General features: G+C 40.0%; 1 protein-coding gene across 1 annotated transcript; it reads left to right on the forward strand.

The window, feature by feature from the left end:
• Nucleotides 1–5,716: 5,716 nt before the first annotated feature.
• On the forward strand, nucleotides 5,717–24,089 carry LOC137267999 (large subunit GTPase 1 homolog). Its single transcript, XM_067802463.1, has 14 exons — nucleotides 5,717–5,952; nucleotides 7,204–7,330; nucleotides 7,713–7,830; nucleotides 8,985–9,071; nucleotides 10,824–10,910; nucleotides 12,774–12,917; nucleotides 14,644–15,088; nucleotides 15,942–16,043; nucleotides 17,099–17,242; nucleotides 17,689–17,815; nucleotides 18,534–18,613; nucleotides 19,232–19,360; nucleotides 20,341–20,388; nucleotides 23,124–24,089. Exons 1-14 carry the CDS (start codon nucleotides 5,863–5,865, stop codon nucleotides 23,328–23,330), a joined length of 1,935 nt encoding a protein of 644 aa, XP_067658564.1. The 5' UTR covers nucleotides 5,717–5,862; the 3' UTR covers nucleotides 23,331–24,089.
• Nucleotides 24,090–24,352: the final 263 nt, after the last annotated feature.

Genomic DNA, 24,352 nt, shown 5'->3' on the forward strand with positions numbered 1-24,352 from the left:
AATTTTACCAAAATGTTTTCCTTACGCTTTCATGTATAGCGATGATTTGATAGCGTTCAATAACCATGAACCAACCAATTACCTTCCACTGATTTACCGGGCCTGAGGTAGCCTAGTGGTTGCTCGTCACGCTGGCGGTCCGGGTTCGATTAACCTCATAGGTAAATGTGTGAAACCTCCCGCCATGATATTGCTTGAATATTGCTAAAGGGGGCGTGAAATTCAACTCACCCACTCACTCCACTGACTTACCCAGATGAACCTGAAATTAAGGAAGATTCGAACTAACGATGTATCCGGACACGTCTAAGGGACGCAACTCAGCATAATTGCCTGGACAACGCATGTTCCATGTACCCAGATGAACTTTGAAATAAGGAAACAAGTGAGACCGCTTTAACTATTTCTTATTTAGATCAATGCATAAAGACCATTCAAAGTGACAAAAAATATCTCCACGGGTCTGTATGACAAAGGGGATGGTTTCAAATGCCCAGTAGTGTTTGCAACCAAATTCCGATGTTTGTCACGTGGTTAGAAAAATACAAGTGAAACACTTTCCTTTCATATCGGGCAATAATTCCAACAGTACAAGCCTTTGGCGATTACATTTCTTTTCAGGTGCAAGAGAGCTTACTCCTTTTACCAAGATTTAATAGAGCGACACTTGCCCAGGGCCTAGATTTTCGAAGCTCTCGTAGCTCTAAGATAGTCGTAAGTGCCATACTTTAATAATACCTTACGACTATCTTAGTGCTAAGAGAGCTTGAAAAAAGGTTACAACATTCCAGGCCTCAGTAAGGTTTTCTAAATTACTTTTTTTCATATTCTGGTACCATGTGTTTCCAAATTATTTCAGGTGGTACAGTTGACTGGATTTTGTATTTGCTTTATGACGGGTGCCACCGGTGGGGCAGGATACGGTCTCCTTTTCGCGAACACCTGGTATCATCAATATTTCACAGTGATTCATAAACACATGCTCTGTCATCGTATCGCATGGTGACAATCACTGTATTGTCTGGTCCAGACTATAATTGTTTACAAATGACATCGTACAGCTACCATACTGCTGAGACAAATATATGCTCACACTTGTACACTAGACTCTGCTTTAGACACTGTTTTCCCATGAATGTGAAAACGGTTTTGTCGCTTTTTTTGCATTTGTCACTTTTAGCTACATTTGTCGGACTTTGATTTATATTTCTCACAACTTGTTCACTTAAACCATACTGCTTCACTGTTCCTTTGAGGTTTTAAAAAAATCACAAGCTCCAATTGTACACATTAATACATTTTCCAAAAAAATACGTTGTTCTCTCATAACAATGACCAATAACAATTAGTACGACATGCATGGTACTGTAAATAATACATCCAATGTAATGAGATATAATATATCACCAGTTACTGAGAAGTTATAAATGTTAGACTGAATCTGAATGCCTGATTGTGGCAACAGGGAAGATTTATTCTAGACATATTTGTAGCTTTATCTCAGAGGAATGTTTGAAGAAAACGTGTCAAGACAGAAACATTACTGAAGAGAAATTCTGGTCAAGATTGTTTCATAGGTCTAACATGTTTGGGAACCTGTAAGAATGGCTAATGAATGTATGCACAGTCAGTCTCATGATATGGAGTATAGGTTATTCCAAATGCTGTTACAAATTTTCTCTTGGCTTTACTGTGAGTCTCATTTCATCTCTCTGGTCTTAGGGTAAACTTTAACAATTTACTGGTGATACTAAGTCGAGCTGAGGGAGGGAAATCATCGGGTTTCGATAATATTCCAGTTGATATTTTTCGTCATTACCCCTATCCCTTAGTCTGGAGATGACGACCCGAGAGACCCTTTGTCTTATCGCTGCATCACACTTGATAGTGCATCATTTCGTTACAATCAATCATTTGTCGTTGATTGGTTGATATAGGATCTCAGTGTTGTGTATCCATTTCCTGTTGTAGTTACAGAAGTTGTTTTTGGCGATTTCGTGTATAAATGCAAACAGAACATTTTACAAGTTGGCAGTTAACTGGTAGTTAAAGTAACATCTTACGCAAGTAATGACGTACTTTCAAGCTGAATTTTGCCAGTGAATTTCATGTGAATTGTAATATATCTCTCTATGTGAGAAAAACACTAGCGCCGCTTAGAAACTTGTCGTTTCGTCGCTTGTCCTTTAACTGAAAGAATTAAATTTTACTTTTACTGTAAAGATTTTACTGAAGATGAGTCTCATGTTTTGTTGTAATGTCCTTGCATGCTGATGAACAATTGCAACTTGCACTTATCTGTTTAGTACCATGTTAAGGCGATACGTGAATGAATAGCTCTTTATCTCTTGGATAATTACTATCTTAGGCCTTAAATATCAGCGTTAGTCCAAGATAACGGCCGTTATTGAACAGGCGTGAAATCCGATATCATCAAAGGTTTGTTTACGCATTCTGTGAACAGTAAAGAACATTTTATTCTCTAAAATCCCACCTACGGTCATACATAAGAATGCACTGATGCAGTTTAATATAATTATACAGTCGAAATGACAGATACTAGAGTAGTTAAATGAATTATTATTATAGCACAATTCCTTTTCAATTTTGTCAGTATATGCTCTAAACTTGCGACATAAATTTGGTGTTCTCTGTTTCAGTAAAGGCCTGCGGGTATTTCATGAAATCCCTGAGCTAATATTTCAGTAATATTATGAAATCCATGGGAATTTCAGGGAATCCATGAAATCCTTGGGAGTCACAGTGGTTTCACGAAATCACATATATAGGGATTACGTGAAATCTCTGGTTTCCCTGTATTATGCTCTTGTTGGGTGATTGCTATCATTTAAAAACACAATTCTGAGCACATATATAAATACATGTATATTTCAAAATACGAACACTAATATTACAAGGAGAATCCGTTTGTAAAATGCGTTTATCTCCTTGTGCAGCTCACTACATCGCTGGGACCTCCGAAATGCCAGCATTCCGTCTCATACTCCAAAGGGATGGGAGGGTAGCCTAGGTCTTTGCTCTTCACGCCGAGGGTATATATTGCTAATAAAGGTATAAAATCAACTCACTCACTTTCGAAGCTTTCCGCCTAATACAAAGTCCAAAATAAAGTCTGGACTCTAACTGGTACTGAATCTCCGTGCTCACTGGGGCTAATTCAACGTAAACGGAGTTAGAGACGCCATTTAATTTGAATTAACTGAGTGCAGCGTAAAACTAAACTCACTCACTCTTGTGAAAGGCATCTAGCGGGATCGAGTGGTCAGGCTCGCTGCCTTGGTTGATGTCACGTCATTGCAACCCAAAGACGTATAGTTCGATGCTGAAGTCGTTGTTCACTGGAGTGTTTGGTCCAGAATCCATTGTTTACAAACCACTGCCATATAGCCGAGATATCATTGAGTGCGGCGTTCACCGGCACAATGACATTTGTAACTTCACCAAACTGGGACTTTGTCGTGCACAAAGAGAACTGGAGCTTTCTCTCGTGTGGTTACATTGTTGTGGAATATCTCGTTTTGTTAACTTTAGTGATAATATATGTTATTCATCGTTCCGTTAACTTCAGTGGTCAAGCAATGGCGTGTTACTTCGCCAAATTGGGACTTTGTCTTGCACTGCGAGAGCTAAAGCTGTGTTGCCTATTGGTAACATTTTTGGGGATTATTTCCTTCGTTATCTTCAATGACAACATGTTTTTTCTTCGTTTCGTTAACTTCACTGGCACGGTGAGACTTTGTCGTGCACAAAGAGAATTGGAACTTTTTTATAGTATTGGTAATATGGTTAGGGATTTTGTAGTTTCGTTAACTTCAGTGGTGATATTGTATTTCAGCGTTTCGTTAACTGCACTGGCACAATGGCATGTGATGCTTCCCCATAGTGGGACTTTCCCTTGGACTAAGAGAGTTAAAACTTTCTGACGCATTGGTAATACGTGAAGATCGTTGCTTCATTCCATTTGCAGTGGTTTTCATGGCCATTAGTGACGGTAATGGCCAAGGTAATGGTCAAGCAAATGGCCAAACACACAGCCCAAATAGTAGCAAGACAGGAGAAGATGGTGAACTCGGATATTGACACTATCATGGGGACGGGCATGATCACGGTCACGGTGAAGGGCGCTAGGACTAAGTGAGTCAATGAGTATAGTTTTAAGCCGCTCTTAACAATATTCCAGCAGTATCACGACGGGGGACACCAAAGGGGGTTTCACACATTGTGCCGATGTGGGGAATCGAATCGGCGTGACGAGCGAGCGGTTTAACCACTAGGCTACCCAGCCCCGTCATACTTTGGACAAAGAAAAGCTATCGGTGTAAATCAACGTTGCCAAACTTTATAACAAAAATGGGACTTCAAATACCGAAGTCTAACCTGCGCTTGACGCTGGAGAGCCATCGGGACTGTGCCCAAAGTTCGAGTGTCGGTGCTCACACTCTCAATCACTCTGTTTGCATGACCCGATAGTGAACATGATTTAGCTTGACATTTGCTGCTCTAGTTGCGGGATTAATAATTATCCATTCGCACTGATATGATTTCGCGCAATAATTCTACCCGAAAGTGTAACCAGGCCATCTGGAACACAAACTTGTTGTAAGAGGCGACTAACAGGATCGGGTGATCAGGCTCGCTGACGTGGTTCACACATGTCATCGTACCCAATTTGCGTAGATCGATGCTCATGCTGTTGATCACTGGATTTTCTGGTAGAGGCTAGATTATTTAGAAACGAGCCAAAGTGAAAATGGTGGAAGTAGAAAAAAACAGCAAAGAAAAACAAACAAAAAAAACCCCATAAAAAACACATTATTAATCATTTCCACACCAACACAAAGCCTTCCAATCTTTGAGATTCGTACTCTAGGTTTAGTAACGATGCAGTTTACATTTGGACCCTGTTGGTCGTGCTAAAACTCAAGCATTAATACTCTCGAGGGTGAAAAACAGCCAACACGTGACGTTTGTCTCAATTTGGTATAGAGTGAGTGAGTGAGTGAGTGAGTGAGTGAGTGAGTATGGTTTATATGCTGCTTTTAGAAGTATTCCAGCAGACGTGGGTTTCAAACTTTTTAACATTGTGGTCTTCGGCGTGAAGAGCGAATTTTAACGCTTCCACCTCTAGGCTACCCCACCGCGTAATGTAGCGGAATATTGTTTTCGTGTCTCTTGATTTCTACTTGTGTTTGGAACTATCCTCGAAAATCAAGTGTTGTGTGTGTCATAACAGATACACTGCATAATTAGGTATTAAAAACAACAAATTTAGTTTCACGCCGCTTTTATATATTGTTCAGTAATATCAATATATCACGTCGAGGACACTAGAAATTGGCTTCGCATCGGTTCTTTAACATGGGGTCCTAATGTTCTAATACCTTGAGAGGGATATATTAATTGTCCCTTTGTTCATTCAAATATTTTAATCAGGAGCAAGTGGAAAAGTGCATGCCAACTGCGGTAAGTTGTCAAATTATTGGTTCGACACATTTGAAATCACCTGAACCTTACACAGTATTAAAAAGATAATATAGAATTAGCAACTGTCAATTTAACAAAAACTCTAATTAAAATAATCCAGGATGTGTGGTAATCTTGAACTAAACATAAAGAGCTGACGAGCTCGAATCGAAAGTTCCGTGAACATTTCAAGATTGGTGTTTAGAGTTGTGTCCCTTGACAACTTTTACCCAATCAGACTTCGACTTTACCTTCGCTGCCCACGTGCACAAATGTGTTTCCTGAAGGTTTTGTTGTGTTGTGAAATACGTGTTTTAAATAACATTACGACTTAGAGAAGTGACATAACTGTTTGACAGTATTTGACGGTGGGCGACTATGGGTAGAAAGAAGAACAAGGGCAGTGCCATAGGCAGAGGCATTATCAAAGACAGGTTCGGCGCGGCCAAGAGAACTGACAACAGCTTCGTAAGTTTATCCGCGAGGAATGAAAATACGTCGATTGAAACTGTAGTCTCATATCACAACAATATTGAACAGGACTTTGAATACTGTGTCATGATGTTATTGAATACAGCATCATGCTGGTATTGAATACAGGTTCATGGTGGTATTAAATACAGTGTCATGGTGAGGTTGAATAGTGTCATTATGGTATTGAAAACAGTGTCATGGTGGAATTGAACGCAGTGTCATGGTGGTATTGAATACAACCTTGAACTAAAAGAGCACAATTCTCTTCTGCAATACACCTATGCCAGTGTGAGGTGTTGTAGAATTCATGTACATTTCCAGAGGTAAATTTTATTTTTACAAGTTTTTGTAAACTTGAAATCGTGACAATTGAAAAATGGAAGCTTTATATTTTAACAGTCAGTCATTTAATCTTGTCACCTGCTTAGCTTCCAAGTTCCAACTTGTTTTTGTTGATGATTCTGTCCAAATCACTTGTCAGAATGGTTATAAATTGTTTTGTTACAAATTCTGTCATGCGAAGTTCCTTTTGTCATAATTCAAACTCATATTTAACTACGAGTAGTATGTAGTTTTGATTTTCTAACTTCACAAATATACAAACCATAATCTAATTGATTCTCGAACTTTAACCTGCGTCGTCACAAGCATTAGCCAAGCGAAGAATAAATGGCATAAGTTTGTTTTCACCGTGTTTCTACTGGTAGTAAAATATGTATTTGATTGATGGACTGACATAGCTTATAACAATTTCACTCCTGGAAGTGAAGTGAGTGTCGATTTAATAATGTGTAGAATATTCGACCATAACATTGCTCATGAGGAAGAATCGTTTTGTTACAACATGTATCATGCAAAATATTTTTGGTCATCAATCATTTACTTCAACAAGTAAGTAGTTTTGATTTTTTAACTTAATGAAAACAAATCTAAATAGCATTTTCTATCTTTGAAGCACTGTAGGGGTCGAGCCATCCAATTTATGATATACTACAGGTTTCCACAATGCTCACTTCTCACCCATTTGGCACGACCTGCGGGGTGCTGTGGAAATCTGTCACTGATTCTGTGCATCATGACACCATCACTGGACCTCTAGGTGTTGGAGCAGTTGATGGCAACACAGTGAATTGGCATGTCTTTGCTGATATCTAGAAACAAGCAAAATGACGAATAAGATTAACTACAGGTCATTCAAATGTAATGGTTAAAAGAGTACAAAAAGATATATTCGTTCTTTAACAGTTACACACAAGTGAACTGAATGATGGCTACGACTGGGGAAGACTGAACCTACAGTCTGTGACAGAACAGTCTCACCTGGATGAATTCCTTAGCACAGCACAGATGGCAGGAACAGAGTTTACTGCAGGTATTACCACCACATTTTCAGGACTCATTTTGCAGCACCTACACAGTCCTCTGAATCCATTCCTGCTTTTGGACATGGGATAAGGATTGTTTGTATGAAAGGATACCTGGCCAGGATGAACTGCATCCTGATGTTGAATCGTTGAAGTAGCAAGTGAAAGTGTAGATCAGTGTTGAGCGTTTTGTTACATTTGGAGGAAGGTTAAGGCTGTCAGGATGTTTCAAGAAGCCCTTATTCTTGTATTGTTTTTTGAATTTGTGAAATATAAGTCTTGCCTTACTGAGTTGATACAGTTGACTTTCCCCTTCTTGTGAGTGTATATTTTTTTCAATATTAAAGTAAAATATTGTAAAACTTTTTTCCAAACGTTTTTTGTCTGCAGAAAAGCTGAACATTAAGTTTGTGGACCCCCAAAGAGCTGCAACTCTGTCAGCGGATGAGAAAAAGAAGATTCGACAAGCTCAAGATGAACACAAAAGCTTTCTGAGAATTCCACGAAGGTTAGGCAACCAACTATTCAGATTAATGTTTCAATCACTCACCCACCCACCGCCATGCCAAAAGATATTAAACTTGAAATTGGTCCCTGCCTCGTGCACGGCAACATAAAACCAGGTTAGGGCTGGGTTCATACGTCTGGGATAGAATAGGCCTCCATCAACCCATGCCATTCCCAATTGTGTCACCCGTGAAGGTCCTTGGGTAGAATTGACCTTCAGCAACCCATTCTGCCACATGACAGGAATATTGCTGGAGTGCGGTGTAGTACTAAGCTCACTCACTCACTCATATTGGGCAAGCAGCCACCCACACACATGGATGCACTTTGTCATATCAGCAGGATATTCTAAAGTGCAACATTAAACCCTGTGTCATTTCACCTCATCTTTTTCATCCTCTCCCTTTTCCTCTCCCCCTACCCTAACCCGTGAAGGTCCCCGGGTAGAATAGGCCTTCCGCAATCCATGCTTGCCTTAAAAGGTCACAATGCTGGTCGTAGGAGGCGACTAACAGGATCGGGTGGTCACACTCACTGATTCGGTTGACACATCATTGGTTCCCATTTGCGCAGATCGATGCTCATGTTGTTGATCACTGGATTGTCTGGTCCAGACTCGATTACAGACTGCCACCATATGGCTGGAATGTTGCTGAGTGTGGCATAAACTCACTCATTCACATGCAAACAAGAAACGGATGTCTTTTCAATGTTAGCCATCATTCTGTAACAAGGGAGGTAAACATGGACACACACTTAAATAAATCCATGGCAGATAATACAGATGCCGTGATACTTCGATGCATAAGGGGTTCATAAACTTGGTTACATTCTTACAAATTCATCAGCAAAAGGGCTGACTTAGTTTGTTAGTTCTTCACATTTTGTTTTTTTACCCATAAGTGTTCTACAGTATCTCATTACAGACAAGTATTGTCATGTTTAGGTCCTCCGTTTCTCATTTTAAACAATATTAAGTGTCATTACATATAGTTGATAAATCAACAAATTTGGTTTCAACAAAACCATCAGAACATTTAACCATTCCAGAAATTGTGGGAAGTATGCAAAGCAGTCACCATGTTGTTAACAAACTGGATGTTGATTTCATACAATATTTGTCCAGATAACTGTATATATGTTGTCTTGTTACAGGCCTAAGTGGGATGAGAACACTACTGCCGAGCAGCTGGACCTGCGAGAGAGAGATGCCTTTTTGGAATGGAGGAGAAATCTTGCAAGGTCAGCAAAACAAAATATGAAATTAATGTGTCACGAATTTAATGGGAGTGCGAGGGTGTAGTCTAAAATGCATCCCAAAATTAATGCAAGCTCTGGAATCTAAAATGAGACACAGTGAATCTTTGATGTTTAATTTCTTTTCACACTTGTTACATACCACATAGCCTGAATAAAGCTTTTTAAGCAATGAATGGAAACAAGACGATGATGTTTTGATTTCACTGCCATATTTGAGCATGTGATTGCTTGCTACTGCTTGTCTTATAACTACATTTATAAACGTAATCTGACTTGAAAAACAAAGGTGAGCAAACGTCAAGAAATAACACTGCTTGGTTGGAGAAAGTCCGGTGTGGCTGATGTGCTTGAGTGTCTTCGAACTATGACCAGTGATTGTAACCAGTGATAATTGCATGTGATTTGAGATACTTTTGATGAGGAAGTGACCTCTATTGGTTTAACGTGTAGTGTCAACGCATCTGCTATTGTTACATACTTGTAATTTGCTGATGAATAGAGTCAAGGGATATCAGTTAGTGTCATGGAAAAAATTGCTCGTTCATCATTCTGCATTCTGTGCCATTATGATGAATGCTAAGCTGAAGGCTATAAAGATGGTCAGAGGTTTGGGTTTATTAAGTTCTCAACAGTAGACATGGTCAGGCTGAAATGGGTCGTTATGATAATGCAAGAAGAGTGCAGACGCATTTTTGGCATTAATGAAATGTTTGCATTACTTACATGATTCACAAACATTTGTGAGAAAATTTAACCATAGATATACATATGTAAGCATTGGTATGAGATGACATGACTATCTAGGCTATCCATTGTTGCCATATACTACAGAGCAGGTAATTGTACCACAGGGTGACCTTGGATGTAACTCCTATATATTAGCATTGGGAATGGCTTGGTTGAGACCTGTGAAGGTTATGGTTAGAAATGGTCTTCAGACCCCCACTGGTGGCAAATGGAATGGGGTAGTCAGGATTGCTGACTTGGTTGACAGATCGATGGTGATGTTGTTGATCGCTGGATAGGGTTGTCCAGACTCAGTTATTTAGAGGCCAACAGGATATAGCTGGATAGCTCATTAACTGCTGAGTGCAGTGTTAAATAACAAATAAACTTCATGCAGCAGTGTATGTGGACTGATGGTAATGATGGCAATCACTGGAATGTCTGATACAGATTCAGTTCTTTGTAGACTGCTGTCATGTAGGTGGAGTCGCTAATCACATCCATGCTCCAAATGAGGCCCACAAAACAATAGTGCTGACCAGGTCCCTGCTCCGCATCTGTAGCGCTACAACTGTTGTATTTCAGTGTTACTGTCTACGAGGGAGCAGTTCTATGAGGAAAGTTCCAAGATCTTCGGCTTACAGAAGCTTTGTGAAACAGAGCCTTTGGCCCCATTCATCAAAGTGATTGTAGTGCTATTTCAGTCTTCAGTCTCAGTTGAAGACTGAAGTATGCAAGTTTCGATCATCTACAATTGTTTTGTGGAATGGGGATCAGGTATTGTCATCCTAAGTTGCCCAGAAATCAAAGGTGCCATGGTTTGCAATGTAGAGTGGTGTCCCTTAGATCGGTCATCATGGTCATATGTTGGGTATGGGTGCACACTCTGGATTTTGTTTACGATCTGTGGTATGTTAGCAGCTTGTTTAGATGATGCATCAGCAACTTGTTACATATTGTGATGCATTATTGAATAGGCATTCAAAGCAATGTTCCTCTTTGTTGCAGTCTTCAAGAAGTGGAGCACATTGTGATGACGCCATATGAGAAAAACCTGGATTTCTGGCGACAACTGTGGCGTGTTATAGAAAGGAGGTATGTAGTGTGTGACACAGATGTATGTAACATATTGTTTAAAGAGGAAATGAAATGTTTTACATTGAGAAGGTGGTTTGTGTTATTGAGAGGAGGTATGCCTCCCAATAGCTTGTTGCCCCTATTTCTCACTGGCTTAACATCCACTGGCCAGTAAATAAAAATTATTTGAAAAAATAGACTTGTCATGCTTTCATGCTTCCCACGCTGTTATTTTGTCATCCATCTGTTGTGGGTCTGTTTTCCCCAAACCATACCTTCATCCACCCCCTTCCTCTGCACCCTTCTCCTCTACACTAAGCTTTGACCCCCTTCCTCTGCCCCCTTTCTCTACCCCCTACCCCTTCTTCTGCCCCTTTCATCTACTCCCTACCCCCTCCCTTTACCGCTACCCCCTTTCATTACCACCTTCCTCTGCTCCCATCCTCTCCCCTCTACCCCCTTCCTATACACAGTCCCTCTCACTTTTCCTCTCCCCCTACCCCCTTCCTAAAGACAGTTCCTCTACCCCCAAACCCCCTACCCTCTTCCTATACCCAATTCCTCTCCCCTTTCATCTACCCCCTACACACTTCCTATACCCAATTCCTCTCCCCTTTCATCTACCCCCTCTACACCCTTCCTATACCCGATTCCTCTCCCCTTTCATCTACCCCCCTAGTCCCTTCCTGTACCCATTTCCTCTCCAATTTCATCTACCCCCTACACCCTTCCTACACCCAATTCCTCTCCCCTTTCATCTAACCCCTACACCCTTGCTACACCCAATTCCTCTCCACTTTCATCTACCCCCTACACCCTTCCTATACCCAATTCCTCTCCTATTTCATCTACCCCCTACACCCTTCCTACTCTCAATTCCTCTCCCCTTTCATCTACCCCTTACACCCTTCCTATACCCAATTCCTCTCCCATAACGTTGCTTGTGCAGCTATTGTCAGTAACATCTTTACACCAGAGATGTCCCTTTGTCTACTAAGTTATAGCCCTGGTGTTATGTAATTGTTACATAATTGTAGCTTGTGTATTTGTCAGGTTCATGATTTGACAGCACAAAGTGATCAGTTCCCAGGCTGAGTCTCTTTTTGGAAGGATGTGTTTGACTTGTGGATGACAAACTTAGTGTCTGTCTTTGTTTGAATTTGGATAAAGTTATGATCTGGTTCTATTAAGAACAATATTTCAGCAAGAAGTAGTCTGTGGTAAGAAGTAGGATTTTATACACTGAAACATGCTTTTTACCATTTTGAAATGTTAAGAGATCATTCGTATGCAGGGTTTCATTCAAATCTATGACTTTGCTAAGTGTTGGGTTGTTTCTTTCAGAGCAGTTACTTGAATCTTTTCATCCATCAGTCCACATGATCAAAGAGTCATTCCAGGCTCTAGAAGAAGTTATCAAAACATGCAGTTTCGCAGGACCTTCATATTGCCTGCTTGGACCCTAAAACTAATAACTGGAGTATAGGAAAAACCCTGCATATAATATAATGGAGATTACAGTTGGGAAGAGATCTGCCTGTCACCCCTACTTCATATGTATTCAGTTTATTTGGATTATTTTGAGGGGTTATGGTTTAGGAATAAGTTTATAGGTATAGAATCATAAAAGAAACCCCTAGGGTTATGGGCAGAAATGCCGTACTTTTGTTAGGTTCAGATTGGGATTCACCAGCACACAAACCAGAGGTCTAGCCCACTCAATCCCCTAGGTTTCCACGAAATGGAAATTGGACAACTGGTTTTCTAGACAGCTTTCTAAATGGCATTTTGCATTCCTGGAAACTTGAGGTCCAGTGATAGTATGAAGAAAGATTGTTAGCATATTGGTCACTGACTGGATCATGTTGACTTTGATTTCAGTGATGTTGTTGTCCAGATCGTTGATGCAAGGAACCCACTGTTGTTCCGATGTGAGGACATTGAAAGCTATGTGAGGGAGGTGGACAGTACGAAGATCAATCTGCTGTTAGTGAACAAGGCTGACTACTTGACGGAGGAGCAACGGTAAGAAGCTGTAACAAGAACTCATCAAGGTGTTTCTGGTGATTGAAGTCAGTTATAGGGTAGTAGAAAAGTTCACTCTTCATGCCATTGACCTGATATTATTCCTCACTATTACTCGTACACATTAACAGTGAAGGTCTGTGTTAAGATACTGGCCTCAGTAACCCATGTTTGTAGTAACATTCGACTAACAGGATTGGGTGGTCAGGCTGACCAATGTGGCAAATCAATGCTCATGTTGTTGATCACTGGATTGTCTTGTCCAGACTCCATTATTTAGAGACAGCTGCCATGTTGCTGCAATATTGAGTACAGCATAAAACTAAACACACTCACTCACAATTACACATTGGGCAGTGGGATACCCTAGTGGTTCAAGTGTTTGCTCATTACACTGACGGGATTGGGTGGTCACAAAGATCATATACGACTAAACCCGTGAAGGTCCTGGGGTAGAATGGGCCTTCAGCAACCTATGCTTGCCATGAAAGGCAACTATGCTTGTCGACAAACGGGATGGGGTGGTCAGGCTCACTGACTTGACACAGGTCATCGGTTCCCAGTTGTGTAGATCGATGCTCATGTTGTTGATCACTGGATTGTCTGGTCCAGATTTGATTATTTACAGGCTGCCTCCGTATAGCTGTAATATTGCTATTGTGTGGCGTAAAACTCAACTCACTCGCTCACTCATTACACCGAAGAACCCGTTTTTTTGTGTTTTCAGCCATGATATTGTTGAAAGCAGCATAAAAATCATACTCACTCACTCAAGCCTCAAATATTTGGATCTTGATCAACTCGTGTTGATATGAATGATACCAGTAGACAGGATGGAGAGATTCTATTTTTCATCAAAAATCATTCTTTGTTAGTTTTCAGTGAAAACCGTGCATCGCTACTAGCATTGAGGCATCATCAAGTTCAGGGCATTGTACAAAATCTAAAGTTAAGAACGAACACTCAGAGGAGATCCTAGGAAGTATCATATGATCACACACAAGTGATGTCTTCTGTGGAAGCCAAATCTTGAATTTGAAGCCAAATTCATGTTTGTGTCCCTTGTCGCGATGTTCTGGAAATTCCTGATCGACCCAACTGAACCTTCATATTACAGGAATTTTTACTGATCCCTCTAATAGAAATTCTTTCATCTGAAATATTTTGATTGTGTTGCAACACAACTCCCTTGCAGTCACAATTGTGCTTTCATTTATTTTGCCTCAGTAGAAGAGATAAAATCTGTGTTCATTTAGATTCTTAACTACCTATATGTGTTTTTTGTAGATATGTGTTTTTGAATTTAAGAACCTCATACTAACATGGTCAGTTTGTTAAAAATTTCAATTCTGTGTGGGAAACTTCTACCTTGAAAACATGGAAGTTTTACCTTCTTACTGTGTTTAGTTTATTTTGCTCCAATCTGTAATAAATACGTAAAGATGATGTTCTAAACGTTTTCCTACCGAACCTGGTAAATCAGTAATCCAAGAAGAAAATTAGCCTGTCTTACAGTGTTAACTCTTCTCACCAAAGACCCGGATTCAATTCTCCACTATGTGTGAAGCCCATTTCTTGTGTCTGCTGCCATGATATTGCTGGAATGTTGAAGTGGCATAAAACTAAACTTGTTCACCTAAACTTTTAAATATTGTGTGGGATCAGTGAATTTGCTTTAGCCTGTGCATTAAATAGTGGTAAAACTTGAACTGGATTTTCTTTTTAGGCAACATTGGGTGAATTATTTCACATCCCAGGATGTGCGAGTTGTGTTCTGGTCAGCCTTACATGAAGCCAACAGACAGAAGGAAGAAGCCAAACAAGAAGAAGAGGGTGGTGTAGATGTGGACAGTGATGATGGTGATAATGACGACAATGATCCGGAGATAATGGAGTGTGAAAACACAGTTTGTGAGAACAGCTCTGGAACACATAGCAGACTAAGTGACACCTCAAATGTAGACACAGACCAAACAAATCCAGAACGTCTTCACAGTGAGGCAGGAAGTCCTAGTGAAAAAGTGGACAGTAGTGAGGGAGATAACACATCTGGTGGTGATGTTTCCCGGTTTAATTCTGCCAGAATTGTCAGTGGTCCGGACTTACTGGAGGTATTAAGGAACCTTCACTCAGGAGTCAAGTATAAGGCTAACGTCACAACCATAGGCATGGTGAGAAGCTATCTGCAGTCATTGCTTTGCAGAAAGTGGTCAGAGGTTGGGGTTTAGTTTAAATTGTCTCACTAAGAAACCATTGAAGGTCAGGGTTAGAATTGGTCTTAAGTAACCCATACTTGTCTCAAGAGGTGACTTATGGGATCAGATGGTCAGACTTGCTCCATTGGTTGACAAGTGCAAATTGTATCACAGTAGCTTAGATCCATGCTTTTGTTGTTGATCACAAGTTTGCCTGGCAGACTCTATTATTTACAGACTGCTGCCATATAGTTGGAGTATTGCTGAGTGCAACAAGCAAACAAAAGAATGTGGTGAAATGTGACCTTGTATTTGGGATAAGAGATTCTTGTACTTTTGATGGGTTGAGTCCCATCCAGGATTTGAACCCAGATCCTCAGAGTCTGGCACCTAATTGCCAGCACACAAAGTCATCCACTTAACTCACATGGTCATTGCGGCTTCGACAAAAATTAAAAGTCTGACTACTGGTAGTTTAGACTACAGTCTTTGTGGACCCTCTTACTAGTGTTGATTGGCAAGGTTTCTTAGGCTGAAAGGCTATGATGCAATGCTGTTTAGAAAGGATTAGGTGGGACAAACGTTTGCTCATCACACTGAAAACCCGAGTTCAAATCCCCACATGGGCAAAATATGTGAATCTCATTTCTGGTGTCCCCCTGCAATGATATTACTAATAATAATATTGCTAAAGGAGGCGTGAAACCATACTCTCTCACTCATGATCAAGACAAAAGCAAACATGATGGTGATCATAGAAATATTTTAAAACCTTTTCAATCCAGTCATTTGGATTGTTTTGACATTCGGTTGTATTTTCTGTCAACAGATTGGCTACCCCAATGTTGGCAAGAGTTCTACAATTAACACCATCCTACAGATGAAGAAGGTACCAGTGTCCGCTACTCCTGGCCGAACAAAGCACTTCCAGGTCAGTCATGTTACGTACTTAAAAATGTCTTCAACGATGCATCTTCATCGTAAGAGGCAACTGTAGGGATCAAAGATTCAAACAATCATTATGCCCCAACTAGATAGATTCTTAGTTATTTTAGCAATAACTAGGTCGTTTGGTCCAAACTGATTATTAACTAACCATCGTTATAATATGAACAGCAGACAGCAGACCAGGAAAAGTGGGAGACATTCACTATTGACATGGCCTGTGAAGGTCAGGGGTTGGATAGTTATAGGCCTTCAGCAACCAATGCTTGCCATAAATGGTGACTTTGCTTTTCGTAAGAGTCGACTGATGGGATTGGGTGGGCAGGCTTGCTGACTTGTTGACACATGTCATCAGTTCTCAGTGGAGCAGATCGTTGTTCATGCTTTTGATCACTGGATTGTCTGGTCCAGACTCAATTATTTACAGACTGCCGCGATATAGCTGTAATATTGCGGTGTAAGACTAAACTCACTCACTATTAACATACATCCAGACAATGTTATTTTGGATATGTGCGAGATAGCTTGAAACTGACTTCCAAATCACCCCCTATACTCTGATGGTAAATTATAAAAATACAAGGGAGAACTAAAACTTGTCTTTCAATCCCTTCTGTAGAATGTGGGGGCAGTGGGGTAGCCTAGTGATGTAAGTGTTCGCTTGTCATGCTGAAGACCTGAGTTGGATTCCCTGAATGGGTACAATGTTTGAAGCCCATTTCTGATGTCCCTTGCCTTGATATTGCTGGAATATTGCTGAAAGAGGTGTAAAACTAAACTCACACTTTAGAATTGTCTGCAGAGAGCAACTGTAAAGGAACGTGTTCTTAGTTTGGCAGACGGCAGACCATCATTGCATGGTTTGAATGTGGATTGCCAAACAGAAGTCCAGCAAAAGTAGGAAAGTTTTCAGTCAAGGAGTATGGTGTATCCACATACCAACAGACAGTAGTATTTTAATGTGTATAACTGCCTACCAAATCTACTGTTTCCTACCCCAACCTGTTTTGCCCATACGTATTTCAAGGCTACCTGTTGCAGACGCTCTTTGTCGACCCAACGTTGATGCTGTGCGACTGTCCAGGACTAGTGTTTCCATCGTTTGTGTCCACCAAGGCTGACCTTGTGGTCAATGGCATCCTGCCCATCGACCAGATGCGGGACCACATACCACCAGTTTCTCTCATATCCTTCACAGGTTTTGTTTCCTTTTGGAAATCAGATGGTCATGTAATACTGGACTAGAAATCAATTATTGTAATTGGGTTTAAAATTGGTCTTCAGCAACTTATTTTTTTTGTAGAAAGCAACCAAGCAACAGGCTTAATGACAAGGTTGAAACATGTCATTGTATCCCAATTTTGTAGATTGATGCTCATGCTTTTGATCACTGGATTGTCTGGTCCAGACTATTTACCAATCACCAACATTTTGTTGGAATATTGCTGAGTGTGGCTTTAAATAACAAACCTACCAACTAATTCTTGTATGTGTGAAAAATTAGATGTACGCATTTCAGTAAAAAATGAGTACTTAGTGTTAACTTTGGTGTCAGATTGTTTTCTTGATGAATGTAGATTTGTAATTGTCAAGGACGTGTTCTTCCACATTGTTTACCTTAACACTGCCACATCTGTGAGCGAATACCACGAAAGACTCTGGAGATGATGTACAGCATCAATATTCCTCTTCCTGAATCAGAAGATATAGATGAAAACGCCCATCCAACAGCCCATGAACTCCTAAATGCGTATGGATGTAAGTATACTATTGTTGCTCTCAGACTGAATGCAAGACTGTCATTAATAACCTTGGCAGTGTTAAGGATTCTTGTATAGAATTAGTTGCCAGTTGATAAGAGTAAAGAGTCTGAATCATTTGGGTGTAGCTTTGTACCTTGATGTGGGATGAGGTCACCTAGTAGTTAAGGGGTTTGCTCATCATGCTGAGGACCTGGGTTTGATTCCCCGCATGGGCACAATGTGTGAAGCCCATTTTTGGTGTCCCTTGCTGAGATGTGGCTTGAATATTGCTAAAACTAAAACTGCATTGTAAAACTAAACTCACACTGTACCTTGACCTGGTACCTTTTCTACCATGTGCATAGTCTCACCGTATCATAGTGTACAGTATGTCACAATTATTTTATCCTTCGTTTGTGGGGTGATAGGGTAGCCTGATTGTTAAGGCATTAGTTTATCACACCTAAGACCTGGGTTTGATTATGGAATAGTTACAATGTGTAAAACTCATGTCTGCTGTCCCCAAGTGTGATATTGCTGGAGTATTGCCAAGAGTAAAACCAAATTTGCTCACTCATTCATTGGTGAAAGTCAGACACACCATCTGCCTTGTCCAATGCTGATTTTGTTGCTTTATGAAGATACATCATGGCTGCTTCAAATGAACTACAAATTAGCATCAGGTTTTACAACAAGTTTTTGAAGTACAAAAAATGTGTTTTCTTTTCCTCCAGTGATGCGCGGCTACATGACCTCAAATGGCCTCCCTGACTGCCCAAGATCGGCAAGATACATCCTGAAGGATTATGTCCATGTACGTTTTAATTTGATTCCTAGTAATAGTCTGGATCTGCTGTAGGTCAGCAGAAAATTTCTGTAAAATTGTGAAGCATTCATTAGTCATCAATTATCTTCATCACAGTATTAATTAATGATATTGAAAGTTGGGTCTGCTGTACTGATATCAGGGCATTCATGATTTATGTTAAACATGGTGATATATGGGTAAACAAGGCCTGGTCACAAACTGCGCATCTAATAAAAATCTTGAGGATATATTTTCATGGACATTTATCAGTTATCTGCCCCGTATTAGCCCAGATATTGCAGAAGCTGGGGATTTAACAATATTGGAAATAGGTTGTTAATTTGCTGAAAGTGAAATCAACAAATCAACATTATTTTGTGCGGGGACATGAAATATTAATGTAAAACTTTCACTCATCACTCTGAGACCCAGGTTCAATTTTACACTAATGAATAGAGAAGCCTATTTCTCAGTTCCCCTTCTCATGAATCTTTCTAAAAGCAGTGGAAAACCATTTTTGTGTACAAAATGCATTTTACTTGAAGGTTGGGGATGTATACAGGGACAATAGGATGATGTCACTGAAGATGAACTTGTTTGTTAACTTATGTTGTGTTTCTGCAGGGGAAGCTTCTATACTGTCATCCTCCACCAGGTGTTGATGCGGAACACTTCCAAACCACACCCGTACTGCAGAAAGGAGGAGTCCCCCATCCTGGGGGGCAGGAAGAGGAACCGGATCTCTCGCTGAAGGTGACATATGTGACTCTTCTTATCAGGGCCAGTTAGGTAGCCCATTGGTTAAAGTGTTTGCTCATCAGCTCGAATTGGTTCAATTTCCCACGTGGGTACATTGTATGAAACCCATCTCTGGTGTACTTGCGATATTGCTGGAGTGTTGCTAAAAAGAACATACCCACTCTGTCACTCTTATAAACCTTTTGTCAGCCATGGAAATTTGTGATGTGCAGATAGCTTGAGAATACAATATTTTGTGTGGGATAATAGCAATACTCGATGAGTTGTGACATTTGATGGCTGTAATTCAGAACAAGATATGATGGTTCCATTTCTAGTCAAACTGGAACTGAAAGAAGCTGACAGAAAATGTAGACACAATTAACAGTTCACAGGACGTCCTGTAAACCAGATGAGAAATCGTCCCTGAAAATTCTCTTGATTGATCTTGATATCACTGAAACTTTTATGGATGACAGTAGATAAGTTTGTCCATGCAATGTTATCTGAAGGTGAAGTGGCAGTTTCCTGTCTCATCATATTCAGTGAACACTATTTGTGTGTCTCAATTTGTATCCTAGACTTCATTCCCAAACTGTTTCGATGCCTGTAGACTTTGGATGAATTTCACATACCTCCAGCTGCAGGTTTCCAAGTTATCAGAAGTGTGTCTCAATTTGTATCTTAGACTTCATTCCCAAACTGTTTCGATGCCTGTAGACTTTGGATGAATTTCACATACCTCCAGCTGCAGGTTTCCAAGTTATCAGCATTACATTTCTTCTTTTTATATTTTGTCTCTTTTTGGCAAAAGTGTATTTAACCGACAAAACACTCTTTGTCTATAGATCCTAATTGTAATAAATTTTCTTAGATTTTGTAGAATTTCCAGTGCAATCGTATTGGCATAGACCGAAGCTAAAACTTGTAGCTACTATGATAAAATCGTAGAGATTGGCATCTCTGACCAAGGAATATGTTTCTAACTTTTTCAGGCCAAAGCTCCACACACTACATCTCTAGATAGGGAGTTCTTTGCCAAGGTTGGTGTCATTTTTTGTTCCATGAACGTTCAGATTTCATAATTGTGAGATGAAAAACATTTGAATGGACATAGTTTTCTTAATTCTGTCTGGGTATATGGAATAAGCCTTGATAATTAATATTGTTGAGTGGAATATAGTGGCTCTAAGACTTATTGATTGACCCATCAACATTCATAGATGATTTGTGCGCGATAAGGTAGGAAAAAACAAAAACGTACCAGGTATGCACAACAGCAATGGTGTATGGTCTTAGAATCATTTACGGATGTATTTATCTGAAAAAGTATTGCTTATTGTTTATTGACCTGTTTACCTGAGTAGCAATATTGCTGTGCATATATGAAACGAAACACGACATTACTTACACACTGTTAAATTCCATTCAGTACTCTAACTTTTCCCAGTATATTTATACTGAAAAGGCATACATACTCATGTTGAAAATCATCTGGAGCCCTGATATACACACAGCCACCATACAGCTGAAATATTGCTGATTGCAGCATGAGATCACACTCAATCCCCGTCGATGCTTGAAAAGTTTAAACAAAAGGCCATTTGACTGATAGTTATACTACTGAAAATGTCATCCCGAACAAAGGACATTGTTTTTCAATCCACTACACCTTTGAAGACTGAGTTAGATTTAGTCTTCAGCCACCCATGCTTGTTGTCAGGTGTGACTAGTGGATCGGGTGGTCAGACTCACTGACACATGACGTCATTGTATCCCAGATCAATGTTCATGCTGTTGACCACTGGTTTGTCTGGTCCAGACTCAATTGTTTACAGACCGCCATTAAACAAGACAGCCTGTGATTCTGGTATTGAGTCGTGTGTAAGCACTAGTTTTACATTGCTAAAAGGGGTACACATCTGAGACCTGTATTGCTACAGGCTTGACAGGTCATGATCCTATAATCCAATCTTGAGAATATCCCAGATGGAAATGATCTTCAACCACCCATGCCTGTACTAAGAGGGAACTGACTGGTGGTCAGGCTTCCTGACCAGGTTGATGCATGTCCTCATATCCCATATGCTTATGATCACTGAATTATCTGGTTCGAGCTCAGTTATTTACAGACAATCAGGATGTAGATGTAAAATTGGAAGAGCAAAGACAGCAGAAAAATAATTGAACGCATCTCACTCACTCTATCTCAGTGTCAGTCCTGATACCACATAGCTGGAATACTGTTTAGTGCGGCATAAAACTAAACTCATTCACTCACACAGACAGTTATGACTGGCTAACAGGCCTAAATAATTAGTGAGTGATGACATTTTTCAACCAAGTCAGCAAGCCTGATCCCGTTTTGTTGCCTTTTATGGCAAGCATGGGTAGCTGAAGGCCTGTTCTGCACCAGACCAACATGGGTTGCCGAAATATGGAGCTATTTAAAGGTCACATGCAATGTTAAACACAACTTTGCAGATTCTGGTACCTATCGGTATGCACTTACCGAAACAAATCATAAAAAATGCCAATTCAACCTATAAAGTTGAAAAAAAACGTGATGAAAAAAAGCCCGCGAAATCGGAGTTCAAACGTTTCTCTAAATTCCCCCTAGCGCTGGGGGGAAAACTGTTTTCAACAGCTGTGCTGCGCTGCGTCCATAACGTATGCGCAGTGAATAGGTTCACGGAGCTTGAAACAGTATGTATGCCCAGCGTCTGAGGTCGTGAGCAGTAGTCTAATCTTGGTTGTGTACACAAACAAGTAAATAATCTACTCGTTACGTAAAACAGCTTGTTGATTGTGGTAAGCAGTCTCTGTCACAGAGAAAGCTCAGTGTCTGGTTTATTCACACCTATATGTCTGTCTGCCTGTCTGCTAAAGACAACATGCAATACACAGCTTCAATCATGGACCACGTGCAATTTGGACTTAACACCTATCAGACTATACGACATAAAGAAAATAAGTTGATTTATGACTTGTGCACCCGAGTCCCGTGTCTGCCACATTATGTAATTAGGTACGTGTTATACACATGACATGTTTTTATGTCTGTGGGTTGCAAACAAACTACATTCATTTTTTTTCGGATGATTGGATCTGACGGAAACTGGTGCAAACTTGTCATTTTCAAGTCCTGCTTTGTACTTGGACGAATGACAGATTCCAGCCAACGCAGTAGTTTACCATCTCTACTGAGATGATTTTTGATTGGATCGAGCGCAAATTCAGAGAACATGTATTTTCCAAACCCAACATCTCTATATACATTCTTCATGGATAACAACTTCTTTTCGTGTATATGATTTTGTTTGACAACAGTATATGAATCCATACTGAAACGATGCATCAAGTACACAAAAAGAAGTTGTTATCCATAATGAATCTTACTTGTCTTGTGACTCACCATACTTCTAAAATGCCCATCAAACAGATCATCTTTCTGTACACACAATGAACCCTCAGCCTATCCGCAAATGAAACAGCCAATCGGAAGCCGTCGTTACACTTGAGTGCATATCCACCCGCTATGACTGGGTTCGGTCTCCCGAGGGCTTCGGTTCGGGGGACGTAAGCCCAAGTACAAAATATTGCACTTTTGAATCGCGATTGTACGCTTATAATCTTATTTGTTTTTTTAAAAGCAGCAATGTATATTGTATGTCATGAATAAGTGATAAATGTGTTTTAATTATGTTCGATTTTTTGGTTGCATGTGACCTTTAATAAAATAAGATGACTAATGCAAGCTGCCATATTTCCTTTTCAGGCCAAAATGTCAGCCCACTCGAAAGGGACCCATGGAGTGTCGAAGTTCGTCCGATCTGAAGGGCTCCAACATGTTTCTGCTGAGTCATCACAGAGCTCCACCCCTCACAGTAGTCAGACTTCAGTTAATGTGAAACCGTGGAAACGACACAATAACAAAAACAAGAAAGAAAAACTTCGAAGAATACATTCTGATTACGACAAATGAAATTCTTGTCAGATCTTAAACTTGACTTCATGATATCATATTCATGTCTTTCATTTTGAGTATAACACTATTTTACATTACAGAAATGTAAGTGAGTGGTATGAAACATTACATGGTAAGGTGAAGAGAAGTAGGCTCTGATCTTGCAGAACCTACTTAAGAACCATTCACAGTCTATGTGTGATGATGATATTTATGAAGACAAAATCATTGAACCACCCATTATATTTAGGTGGAAAAGGATGACCTCTCACCTCCCCAGAATAAAATGGGTGACCCCTCCTTAAATTTCTCGTGTCCCCCAAGCCATAAATTATGAACAGTCCCTCTGGAGTGGATACTGGTTACTGTTATAGGTGGAAAATTGGTGACTATAAGAATCATTCAGTTGTTAACTGGTTTTTAAAGCAGCAACACTGACAGGGTGAACTTAAACATCTCAATTTGGGACCAGTAAACGGATGGATTAAATTTTCCAAAATTTTTTTAGGGACTGTTCATAGTTCAGGGCTTCAGGGGATGATAATGATGATTTTAAGGAGGGTTCACCCATTTTGTTCAGGGGAGGTAATTGGGATCATCAGTTTGTACATGCAAGAGGGTAGGTGGTGACTACCGGTACATAAATTTTGGCTTGGGGGCTGATGATGACTTAAGTAATGAATGGTCCCCCATTCCTTGCTTGGAAAAATGTGTTGTTTATAATTTTGTTGAAGGTGATGTTGAAAGTGTTAAAAAATAAATGAAATCTAGAAGACATTTAGTATTGTTGTGATGATGTGGTAACAAAGAAAGAAGCAAGAAAGCCAAACAGTGGAAGGAATTTATTTCCTGATTATTTGAGGACAAATTATGCAAACACAACAAAGAGAAGATAAATACATGTAGGCCAAATTATGGGAGCAATTTATTGCAGCCAAGAGATCTGTCAAAGAGCTTGTTTCAAAGACAAAACAGGTTGCAAAAATCTGATAATCCATTTTCACAATTCAGGGGTTTTGAAGTCACGACTCACCAATTTT

Source organism: Haliotis asinina, chromosome 16 (assembly GCF_037392515.1).
Source record: "Haliotis asinina isolate JCU_RB_2024 chromosome 16, JCU_Hal_asi_v2, whole genome shotgun sequence".
Classification (NCBI taxonomy): domain Eukaryota; kingdom Metazoa; phylum Mollusca; class Gastropoda; order Lepetellida; family Haliotidae; genus Haliotis; species Haliotis asinina.